Source organism: Berghia stephanieae, chromosome 9, assembly GCF_034508935.2.
Source record: "Berghia stephanieae isolate SIO BIC M18660-M18661 chromosome 9, UCSD_Bste_1.3, whole genome shotgun sequence".
NCBI classification, from domain to species: Eukaryota; Metazoa; Mollusca; class Gastropoda; order Nudibranchia; family Aeolidiidae; genus Berghia; species Berghia stephanieae.
Genome location: NC_088368.1, coordinates 27,670,853 through 27,683,352, shown reverse-complemented (window position 1 = coordinate 27,683,352; position 12,500 = coordinate 27,670,853). Strand labels below are relative to the sequence as shown.

General features: G+C 36.4%; 1 protein-coding gene across 4 annotated transcripts in view; it reads left to right on the top strand.

Moving 5' to 3' along the window:
- LOC144979975 (uncharacterized) overlaps positions 1-12,500 on the top strand; it is a 370,695-nt gene that overhangs the window by 49,376 nt on the left and 308,819 nt on the right. For 2 of the 4 annotated variants that reach the window (XM_078927344.1, XM_078927347.1), the window contains exons 3-4: positions 1,170-1,294; positions 3,133-3,301. In XM_078927344.1, the coding sequence (XP_078783470.1) occupies positions 1,170-1,294; positions 3,133-3,301 (294 nt within the window). Of the gene's footprint in view, positions 1-1,169; positions 1,295-3,132; positions 3,302-9,161; positions 9,320-12,500 lie in introns of those variants that run through there. The other 2 variants (XM_078927348.1, XM_078927351.1) reach the window with 2 other exon arrangements.

Sequence of the window (12,500 nt, the reverse complement as noted above, 5' to 3'; positions counted from 1 at the left end):
GCCCCTAACCAACAGCGACACCTAACAATGCAGGACGAAACATGATTCCTATTAGGCGATATTACAAAAAAAAATTTCCCGGCAGAAATAATGCCGTTAACGGCCAGGTACTCGTTTTACACATGAGTACCGTGAGAGAATGTATTATGAATTATAAAGTGCCTTTTCTAAGGACTAACTAGCTTTGCGTCGCTTGAACGAGACTCGATCCCTGAAACCTTGAGGCAATGAGTCACATTTAATTATCCTGTGTGCCTTACCCAAGGACAAAAATTGACCGATCTTATTTCCTCACTTCTTTCTTCTTCAACTTTATATTTCATTTGTTTTTCTTCTTCTTCTTCTTCTTCTTCTTCTTCTTCTTCTTCTTCTTCTTCTTCTTCTTCTTCTTCTTCTTCTTCTTCTTCTTCTTCTGTCTTCTGTCTTCTGTCTTCTGTCTTCTGTCTTCTGTCTTCTGTCTTCTGTCTTCTGTCTTCTGTCTTCTTCTTCTTCTGTCTTCTTCTTCTTCTGTCTTCTTCTTCTTCTTCTTCTTCTTCTTCTTCTTCTTCTTCTTCTTCTTCTTCTTCTTCTTCTTCTTCTTCTTCTTCTTCTTCTTCTTCTTCTTCTTCTTCTTCTTCTTCTTCTTCTTCTTCTTCTTCTTCTTCTTCTTTATTTTCCAATTACCATGATAGTATAATTCCAACCTTCTTTATTGTCAACGAATGGGGTAGAAGCGTGGTCCTCATTTACAAATACAATACTAGATATTATTGCTGTTGTGCTTGTTGTTGTTATTATTATTATTATTATTATTATTATTATTATTATTATTATTATTATTATTATTATTATTATTATTATTATTATTATTATTATTATTATTATTATTATTATTATTATTATTATTATTAGGATTACCGTTGTTGTATTTTTTGTGGTTATTAATAGTATCATTTTATTGCTTTTGGTTCCATTTACCATTTTTTTTTCTTCTCACTTTCATAATGTATGTTGTCATCAAATTGAATGAATCATTCTGTCATTTTATTAAAGAAGACAGTATCTATGTGCTATATGGTTAACATTGCATCATATACTGTGTTTTTAAAAACAACGGCAGTATTGGTGAAAGCCTGAGATTAAATAAATAAATAAACTTTGAAAAAAAAAAAAACTCTTGATTTCCCCAGATATGGACAGTGAGCTGGAGCGTCGTGTGTTTGGCCAGAGTCGGCGATTCCAGACAAACTGGCAACCCGTGTTTTTGTTAGTCTTGGTCAGATCTGGACATCTGTACTTCTGTCCAACTGAATTTGTAAGTTTGTAGTGCCTGGGCTCTTCCCATAGCTATCTTACATTAAAAAAAAAATAGTAATGATCTTTATATAGCGCAATATCCACTAAATGTGCTCAAAGCGCTTTACAAGGGGTCCCTGGTCAACAGCAACATTTAACATGTAGGACGGGACATGACGCCTGTTATGCGATATTACAATTTTTCGGACAAAGACAATACTGTTAATGGCCAGGTACTCATTTTACACCTGAGTACGGTGAGAGAATGTGAGTAAAGGGCCTTTTCCAAGGACTCAACTATGCGCCGAGCAAAGTTCGAACCCAGGACCTTCCGATCTGCAAGCGAATGTCATACCACTAGACCACTATTATATATATATATATATATATATATATATATAATATATATATATATATATATATGGCGTTGTTTGTCATGTGGTGTCGCTATGTAATTCCCTTATCACTGTGTCATAATATTGTAATAAATACTCACAAAATGTGGGCCAGATCGAAGCCTTTGTAAATTCACAGCCTGGAACTAACTAAAAAATTAGGTCAAAAGACAAGTTTATTACCACAAAACAAACAAACAGACCAACAAACAAACAAGGCTGACGGCGGATTGGAAAAGTTCATTTGTAACCACAGAAGTCGACCGTATCACTCACTATAGATAGTATGCAGATGACGTCACTCAAGTCTTTGTTATTGTTTTTTTGCCATCCGCGTTTATGAGTAGTGCTCACTGAATTGTATTAACCTGACTGTAAACGTTCATGGATACACACCGTTTTGTGTGTTGGTCCGTTATACTTCCGGATGGCAATGTTATGAGCTTCTTAGCCAAGCGCATACTATCTATATATAGTAGAACTGTGTTTGTAACCCACATAGTTGATCAGGGGAAACTACTGCGTAAAATGTAAAGTCACTACCGTTTTTTACCTGGTTATTTCCCTTCGTCCATAAAGTGAAATGCAAGGGGACTTGTGCCGGGTGGAATCAGATTAATGACACGAACAATGCAGCTTTATCATATTCTTTGCAGATACTTAATCTCTTTAATTTTCCAGCATGCTAGATTTTAACGAAATATATTATATACTTTTTCCTAGTTCAATCGAATTCCTATTCGTTTAGAATAAGTAATGATTTTTTAAAAAGTAATAATTCTATATTTTTGTTGTTGAAAAAGTAGTCAATCAGAGCTATTAGAGCCATGGAGCAGGAGTTTATCCTGGAATCTATAGCTTGAAACGAACAATAGTAATTGCTTGCTACCCTTTTGATAGGGCGCTAGTCTATCTATCGCAAAGTACTTTCTGACGAATAGTTAAATTTAAATTTAATTATCAATTAATTAATTAATTAATTAATTAATTAATTCAATTATTTACCCACATACTTATTCATTTATTCATCCATCCATCCCTCTATTAATTCATTTATTCATTCATCTATCTATCCATCCATCCATCCCTCTACTCATTCATTTATTCATCCATCCATCAATCGAACGATCCATCCATCCATCCATCCCTCTGTTCATTCATTTTTTCATCCATCCATCTATTGGTCCATCCATCCATCCTTCCATCCCCTCATTCATTCATTTATTCGTATGTAGATTTTACCACATCGGAATACAGTCAAAACTAATACTACCATATTATATTATCACATATTGACTATCCTGGAGGAACATACTATCTCCTGCTCCATCAATGTTTTTGTTTATTTGCCTTAACAACGCCATTATCACATATTATTATCTCATTCGGCTGTAGTGTTTCATTCACCATGTTTGTTGATGATGGGGAAACCCGAAACGTCCACATTATATTTATCCTGCAGGAAGCCAAAGAGATAGAGGAAGCCATTCTTCTAGAGGAGGACGGATCAACACTCCCAGCGAATACAAATCGTCTCAGGCTCGACGAAGGTAGAGACGCCTTTTACAGGAGATGGGGCTACCCGCTGGAGACTATAGAGGAAAACAAATCACCATCTTTTGATGATGACGGTAAGTCAAAATGTATTTGTTTGTTTATTGTTTATGTTGTGGCTACCTTATGGAGACTATAGAGGAAACTAAATCGCCATCTTTTGACGATGAGTGTAAGTCAACATCAAACGTCACAGTGTGTTTGTTTGTTTATTGTTTATGGTGTGGCTACCCGCTGGAGACTATAAACTAAATCATTATCAAAGTGTGTTTGTTTGTTAACTTGTTTATGAATTAATAGACGGTTGGATGGATGGATGGGTGAATGAATGAATGAATGAATGAATGACTGAATGAATGAGTAGGTGAATGAATGATGAATGAATGATCGAACGAGTGAATGAATGAGTGAATGAATTAATGAACGAATGGATGAACGAATTAATAAGTGAGTGAATGAATGAATGAATGATTGAAAGAATGAATGAAAGAGTGAATGATGGCGGGTCACCAATATTATACGCTTGCTACGTGAACACGTATCGTTTCTTTTCATTAATGAAGCGGAAAGAAGCCGTTCATTGATTCACCTGGTCCCTATTATGTTTTTTTTTTAAAAGAAAAACAAACGATACATAAGAATACACAAAAATAATATAAAGAACACAATCAATATCTATCTTTATTACGAGGGTTTTTCCACTTAAAGCAGATGCCGCATTCTCCCCAGATTTTCCCCAAAGCTTCACACCCAACTAACACAAAAAAGATTCTTTTATCACTCAAACGCAATAGGCAGTAAAGTTCTTGCGATAAATAATTTCTTTAGCATAACATGCTCTACAACACACTGTTCGTTTTCTTTAAATAATTTTATGATGTACAATTGAAATTTGAATAAGAAAAATTTTGGTTGTATCGTAACGAATGTGACGATGTTCCTATAGTTGGTAAGGAGAGGGTTAAAGTCAACACTTTCTGTTGGTCCCACATTTTCTGTTCTTTGTCTAAATGTGTTCCTTGCATTTAAGTCAACCCAATCTTTCTACTCCGGCTATGTGGTCTTGTGGTATGACACCCGCTTTCGGATCGGAAGGTCCTGGGTTCGAGCCTCGCTCGGCGCATAGTTGAGTCTTTGGAAAAGGCTCTTTACTCACATTCTCTCACCGTACTCATGTGTAAAATGAGTACCTGGCCATTAACAGCGTTGTCTTTGTCCGAAAAAAATATCATATCAGGCGTCATAATGTCCCGTCCTACATGTTAAATGTTGCTGTTTGCCAGGGACCCCTTGTAAAGCGCTTTGAGCATGTTTATTGGATATTGCGCTATATGAAAGCTCATTAGATTTTTTTTTCATCCGGCGGTGTTGGCCTTAACACTGCAGGCACTGAATGTGAGAATCGTTAATTGATGCCGGATATAACGTCCACCAACACACAAAACTATGCCTAACCAACCGTTTGGCGTTTATAGTCTGATTGACAGACTTAATTTATTTAAAACTAATCATCCAAATGGCGGTATAAAAATCAATAATTAAGATTATCAAGTGCCAAGTGACGTCGACTTCGCTCTTGCTATAGATAGTATGCGCTTGGCTTAAAAGCTCACAACATTGCCATCCGGAAGTATAACGGACCAACACACAAACTCTGTGTAACCATGAACTTTTATAGTCTGGTTAATACAGTTTAGTGAGAACAACTCACAAACGCAGATGGCAAAAACCATAACAAAGGCCCGAGTGACGTCATCTGCATACTATCTATAGATAGTATGCGCTTGGCTTAAAAGCTCACAACATTTCCATCCGGACGTATAAGGGACCAACACACAAAACTGTGTGTATCCATGAACGTTTATAGTCAGGTTAATACAGTTCAGTGAGCATTTCTCATAAACACGGATGGCAAAAAACAATAACAAAGACCTGAGTGACGTCATTCTCGAACTATCTATTGATAGAACGAAGTTGACTTCACTCGGGTCCTTGTTATTGTTTTTTGCTATCCGCGTTTATGAGTAGTTCTCACTAAACTGTATTATTTAACCAGACTACAAAACTTTCATGGTTACATACCTTTTTGTGTGTTGGTCCGTTTTACTTCAGATGGCAATGTTGTGAGCTTCTGAGCCAAGCGCATACTAACATTGATAGAACGAAGTTGACTGCAATCGGGTCTTTGTTATTGTTTTTTTGCCATCCACGTTTATGAGTAATGCTCACTGAACTGTATTAACCCGACTATAAACGTTCATGGATACACACAGTTTTGTGTGTTGGTCCGTTATACTTCCGGATGGCAATGTTATGAGCTTCTCAACCAAGCGCATACTATCGATATGTCTTTCATGCCTCTTTATCTTATTTAGTTGACAAAGGAGAAGAAAATCGAAACGTCTAGATACATCAGCATTTGTCTTGTTAATGAAAATTAAGTTTTTATTCCATTTTTTAAAATGTCATTTTAAACTTAAAAGAGCACGCGTGTTTTCCTCACTGCTGTGACAGTGAATGTTTTTTGACTTCATTTCCAGTGGCGTAGTAGTAATATCGTAAAAAAAAAATAAGTTAGCTTTATATAGCGCAATATCCACGAAATGTGCTCAAAGCGCTTTACAAGGGGTCCCTGGTCAACAGCAACATTTAACATGTAGGACGGGACATGACGCATGTTTGGCGATATTACAATTTTTCGGACAAATACAACGCTGTTAACGGCCAGGTACTCATTTTACACCTGAGTACGGTGAGAGAATGTGAGTAAAGAGGCTTTTCCAGGGACTCAACTATGCGCCGAGCGCGAGGCTCAAACCCAGGACCTTCCGATCCGAAAGCGAGTGTCATACCACTAGACCACATAGCCGCACATAGCCGAAGACATAAATAATGTTATGACCAAATTCAGTGGCGTAGTCAAAGCAGAAATTAATGAGATTCACACCTGCTGCTGCCACTCTCGGCGTTTGAAGCCTCGCCTATCTATCATCAGTATGTCACAGATGTAAACAATAGTATTATATTAATATTACTGAATGACCCCCCCCCCCCCCCCCACCCTCTCCTCATTTCAATCCTTATTTCATTCCTATTCGATGATTGACCGGGAGCTCTCTGTGTTATTACACTGTATTTTTGAACTGGCCTAAGAGTGATAAGTGAAGTTAGCGCACACCGTGACACAGCGGTGCGGTGTTTACTTCACACGGTGAGAGAATGTGAGGAAAGAAACTTTTCCAAGGACTCAACGATGCGCCAGCGAGGTTCGAACCCAGGACCTCCCGCTCCGAAAGCGAATGTCATATTACTAGACAACATAGCCACCCCCCCCCCCCCCAAATTAAAAATATGCCCCCCCCCCCCCCCAAAAAAAAAAAAGAATCCCACAAAAATAATACAAAATATATGACAAGATTTCAAACTGGAAGCTGATGTTCACAACACCCGGTTCACCCTAAAGGAGTAGAATGTAGGAGGAATCTTTGTAAAGTTTGTACACAGCCACTGATGGCGTAGTAGGTATGGAACATCAGCACCAGTGTTCATTCATTCTCATTTTATCTCTTCTCTCTCCGATTGATATACTATCTCCTAACAAACGTCATTTCCTCGTCCTACTGCGTATTAAGTGTTGCTGTTCGTTAGTGACCCCTTGTAAAGCGCTTTGAGCACATTTGATGGATATTGCGCCATATAAATGCTCAATTAATAATAATAATAATAATAATAATAATAATAATAATAATAATAATAATAATAATAATAATAATAATAATAATAATAGTAATAGTAGTAGTAATAATGATAATAATAATAATAATAATAATAATAATAATAATAATAGTAGTAATAGTAGTAGTAATAATAATAATAATAATAACAATAACAATAATAATAATAATAATAATAATAATAATAATAATAATAATAATAATAATAATAATAATAATAATAATAATAATAATAATAATAAACAAGATTTCGAACCCGAAGCTGATGTTCATAACGCCCGGTTGTTCTCAAAAGGGGAGTAGAAAGCAGGAGGAATCTTCGCAAAGTTTGTACACAGCCACAGATGGCGTAGTAAGTATGGAGCATCAGCACCTGTCGCCAGTGTTCATTCATTCCCCTTTTATCTCGCTCTTCTCTCTCGATCTAGCCACACCACACACGGAACAGATGATTGAACGCTTGAATGAATACATGAACGAATGTGAATAAACGAATTTATTGTGACCTGGTGGTGGCAGTGTGTGTGTGTGTGTGTGTGTGTGTGTGTGTGTGTGTGTGTGTGTGTCACACAACGGCCCACCTTTCCTTTTGAAATACGATAAACTTTACCGGCATACCTGCCCGAGAGGTATAGAACTTTTAAGAGGGATAATTCTTCATATTCTACCTTGTTTCGTCTCATAGTAATGCTATGTGTTTAGATAAAAACGTTCGAAGACATAAATCTATGTGTAATCTTTAACGTTTAAAGTCTGACCAATAAACTTTAGTTAAAATACTCATTAAAATGGCTGTCTGAATACAATAACAATGACGCATAGTTGAGTCCTGAGAAAAGGACTCTTTACTTGGCTCTTTACTCACACTCCCTCACACTACTCAAGTGTAAATGAGTACCTGGCCGTTATACTTCACCCGGTATCGATCTTGGTCCCATTGTATGTTAAGCGAGTGTTCTACCAATAGAGCTATCGGGATACTCCCCCCCCCCCCCCCCCCCCAAACCTGAAATGCAGCAATGGTGAACTTCCACCTGGTTGTAAAAAACATATGTGACTTTTTCTTTCTCAACTAACTGCCCTTAATATTTCTCTCGGGTTTCTTCTCTTTCTCTCTCTCTCGCTTTCTCCATTTACCCCTATATCCCTCTCTCTATCCCTCTATCACTCTATCTCTCCCCCTCTCACTTTCTCTCACTCACCCTCTCTCTTTCTATCTCCTTCTCTCTCTCTCTCTCTCTCTTCATTCTCTCTCTCTTCACTTTCTCTCTCTCTCTCTCTCTCTCTCTCTCTCTCTCTCTCTCTCTTTACATCATTTTCACCTCCTCCGTCCCCAGTTCCCAGTATTTACCGCTACAAAATGAGTCGCCTATACTCATCCCTCTTAAATTTCTTATCTCATCGACGGTTTAAATCACTTTCGCCCCCCCCCCTCTCTCTCTCTCTCTCTCTCTCTCTCTCTCTCTCTCTCTCTCTCTCTATCTCTCTCCTCCCATCTTCCTTCTTTTCTCTCACGATATCTTTCTCACAGAGAAGTGTGTGTGTGTCTATTTGTGTGTGAAAGATTGAGAGTGTGCGTATAATATCTGTGTGTGTATGTGCATGTGTGTGTTTATTTGTGTGTGAAAGATAGAGAGTGTGTATCTGTGTGTGTATGTGTGTGTGTGTGTCTGTGTGTGTGTGTGTCTCTGTGTTTAAATCACTTTCGCGCCCCTCAGTTGTTTTCTCTCTCTCTCTCACTCTCTCTCTCTCTCTCTCTCTCTCTCTCTCTCTCTCTCTCTCTCTCTCTCTCTCTCTTTCCCTACTCCTTCTTTTCTCTCACGATACCTTTCTCACAGAGAAGTGTGTGTGTGTGTGTATTTGTGTGTGAAAGATTGAGAGTGTGCGTATAATATCTGTGTGTGTATGTGCATGTGTGTGTGTATTTGTGTGTGAAAGATAGAGAGTGTGTATCTGTGTGTGTGTATGTGTATGTGTGTGTGTCTGTGTGTGTGTGTGTCTGTGTGTCTGTGTGTGTATTTGTGTGTGAAAGATAGAGAGTGTGTGTATCTGTGTGTATGTGTATGTGTGTGTGTCTGTGTGTGTCTGTGTGTGTCTGTGTGTGTGCGTGTGTGTGTCCCCAATACTATACACAACCACTACGCCTCTGAATGTTTTTGGTTCCAAACAAACCCTTCAACTCTCGACTCCCTTCTTTCGATCTGCCATTGTAACATTCAACATTCAACATTCTACATGTTATCATTATCGTTTTTATTATCAAACCACGATGGTTCTTCTTTTTCGATCTTACCCGCGATTTTGACGAATGTGTTGATTCATACAGTGTTTTGGATTATTTATTATTTATCTATATATTGTGTAAGTTGTGCAGATTCCATCGCCCATTTTTTCGATTACTCACTGTGTCAAAGGATTTATTAATTATAAAAATTTAATGTTTATATTCTTGCCATTATTGTAAGTGGAATTTCATGAGATCCCCCGCCACCAATCTTTCATCTCTTCATCTTCTTCTTCTTCTTCTTCTTCTTCTTCTTCTTCTTCTTCTTCCTCTTCTTCTTCTTCTTCTTCTTCTTCTTCTTCTTCTTCTTCTTCTTCTTCTTCTTCTTCTTCTTCTTCTTCTTCTTCTTCTTATTATTATTATTATTATTATTATTATTATTATTATTATTATTATTATTATTATTATTATTATTATTATTATTATTATTATTTTTATTATTATTTATTATCATCATCATCATCATCATCGTCGTCGTCATCATCCTCATCGTCTTCCTTATTCGGCATCGTCTACTGCTGCTACTACTACTACTACTACTACTACTACTACTACTACTACTACTACTACTACTACTACTACTGCTGCTGCTGCTGCTGCTGCTACTACTTCTACTACTACTGTTACTACTACTACTTCTACTACTACTACTACTACTACTACTACTACTACTACTACTACTACTACTACTACTACTACTACTACTACTACTACTACTACTACTTCTAATACTACTACTACTACTAATTATTATTATTATTATTATTATTATTATTATTATTATTATTATTATTATTATTATTATTATTATTATTATTATTATTATTATTATTATTATTATTTTAGTTCTCGTCGTCGTCGTCGTCCTCCTCCTCCTCCTCCTCCTTCTCCTCCTCCTCCTCCTCCTCCTCCTCCTCCTCCTTGTTTGTGTAGCCTTTCCGCCTCCTCGTCCTTCTCCTACTCCTCCTTCTCATCCTCTCCCACCACCTCCTCCTCTTCCTCCTCCTCCTCCTATTAAAATAGACCACAAATTGTGAGTAGCCCACAAACATTTTTGATTGTCTTCCATGGGTTTTACCCCAAAATGTCAACATTTTGTGACAATCTAAGTTGTTTGATCAGCGGTTGTCATTTAGTGCGTTATTTGCATTTCTGTGTTCTGGGCTCTGTGAAGGATTGGTTTTATGTTAAATGCAGAAAGAGGTCAACAAGGAATCGGCCTACTTCACTTAACTTCTTTTATTTTCTTTTTGCAAATCGGAGGTTTTCATATTAAGGTTAAAGTGATTGTGGTCGATGTGGCTAAATTGGTTCAAATCTCCATCACCGCCGCGAAATGTTTATAACTATTGTCTTCTGGCACTTTCCTACTCACTTCATCTCTTGTGACTAAATTATTTGGACGCGTTTAAGAGGGCAGGGAGCGTGGGCGTTCTCATAGTTTAAAAACTCTGAACGCTCTCTTTTTTAAAACTTGAACCCTCTCCTTACCAACCACAGTTAAATTGTCACAAACGTTACGATGTAACCAACACTTTTCGTATTCTAATTACTTTTGTACGTAACACAATTTTAAAATTTCAACTCGGAGGTTTTCATATTATAGTAAAATTATTGTGATCCTTGTGACTAAATTTGGACGCGGTTAAGAGGGCAATGGAGCGTGAGCGATCTCATAGTTTAGCTCACTCAATCTTATCTTATCTTATCTTATCTTACTAAAGGCTTAATAGTAATTATCTTTTAAATGCCTTATACAATAGTTTATAATTCAGAACCTCTTATAGTTTGCATTGTATCATTCAGAGACACTTATCTTTCTAAAGGCTTAATAGTAATTATCCTTTAAATGCCTTATACAATTTTATTTTAAACATTAATTTCAGCTGTCATTATTTCATATTCTATTTAAACACCTAATCAATATTCATTATTCGCTCCACTTATAAATATACTAATAATATTATTTATAGTGATTGTTCAAATTATATAATATAATATAATATTCGTAGTAACACACCTAGTGGTACACATAATCTATGATAGATAAGCAATCGGCCCATTACTACTGCTTTGATTCCATACCATGTTCGTGACCTACGTACGATACCTGTTTCAATATCAGTGGATTCTTTTTTTTTTTTAATGGAAATATGTAAATAAACACATCGTAACAATACGCTTCAACAGTCATGACATCACTTCCCTTGTAATGACGCTTAGTAACTTAGTAACTGCTTCTAAACTATCGAAACAATGGCGGACGCCCTTATGGAATACACACTTCTCCGACGAGAATTAAAGTGTATCCAGAGGAGAAAAACATTATAAATCTGATCATGTTGTGACTTTTATACACACTGATCACATGACATGCGGAAAAGTTCTAGTCAGCATGATGAATAAAAAGTACCGATTTTCTTAGTTTAGAACCAAGCTGTTCGTTGCTGGGCGGACGTGACATCAGACTATTGAATCCAATTTAGGAATAATGTCCTTGGAAGATCCGATCGATAGACTCCTCTGCCTGCAGCAAAGATTAATCATTTTCATTATGAATTTTAGTTTCTACTAGATTTAGATAGGGCCTACCTACCTACCTGTTTGTTTACCGTGCTATGAATACTGTAAATTTTCATGTAAAAATACTATTTGAAACGTTCATGACACAAGTATTGTTGTTGGTGTAGCCTAATCCTCTTTTGCATTGTTTTTGATTTGTAGTTAGATAGTTGATATTTGTTGCGGTTACAATTGCATTTTTAAACATTTTTGCGATTGTGATTCTCTCTCTGTCTCTCTCACTCTCTCTCTCTCTCTCTCTCTCTCTCTCTCTCTCTCTCTCTCTTTCTCTCTTTCTTTTCTAATGTCTGCATATTTTGTCTATCTATCTATCTATCTATCTATCTATCTATCTATCTATCTATCTACCTACCTACCTACCTATCTATCTATCTATCTATCTATCTATCTTATCTTATCTCTATCTATCTATCTATCTATCTATCTATCTATCTATCTAATCTATCTATCTATCTACTATATCTATCTATCTATCTATCATTATCTATCTATCTATATCTATCTATCTATCTATCTATCTATCTATCTATCTATCATATCTATCTACTATCTATCTATCTATCTATCTATCTATCTATCTATCTATCTATCTATCTATCTATCATTATCTATCTATCTATCTTCTATATCTATCTATCTATCTACTATCTATCTATCTATCTATCTATCATATCT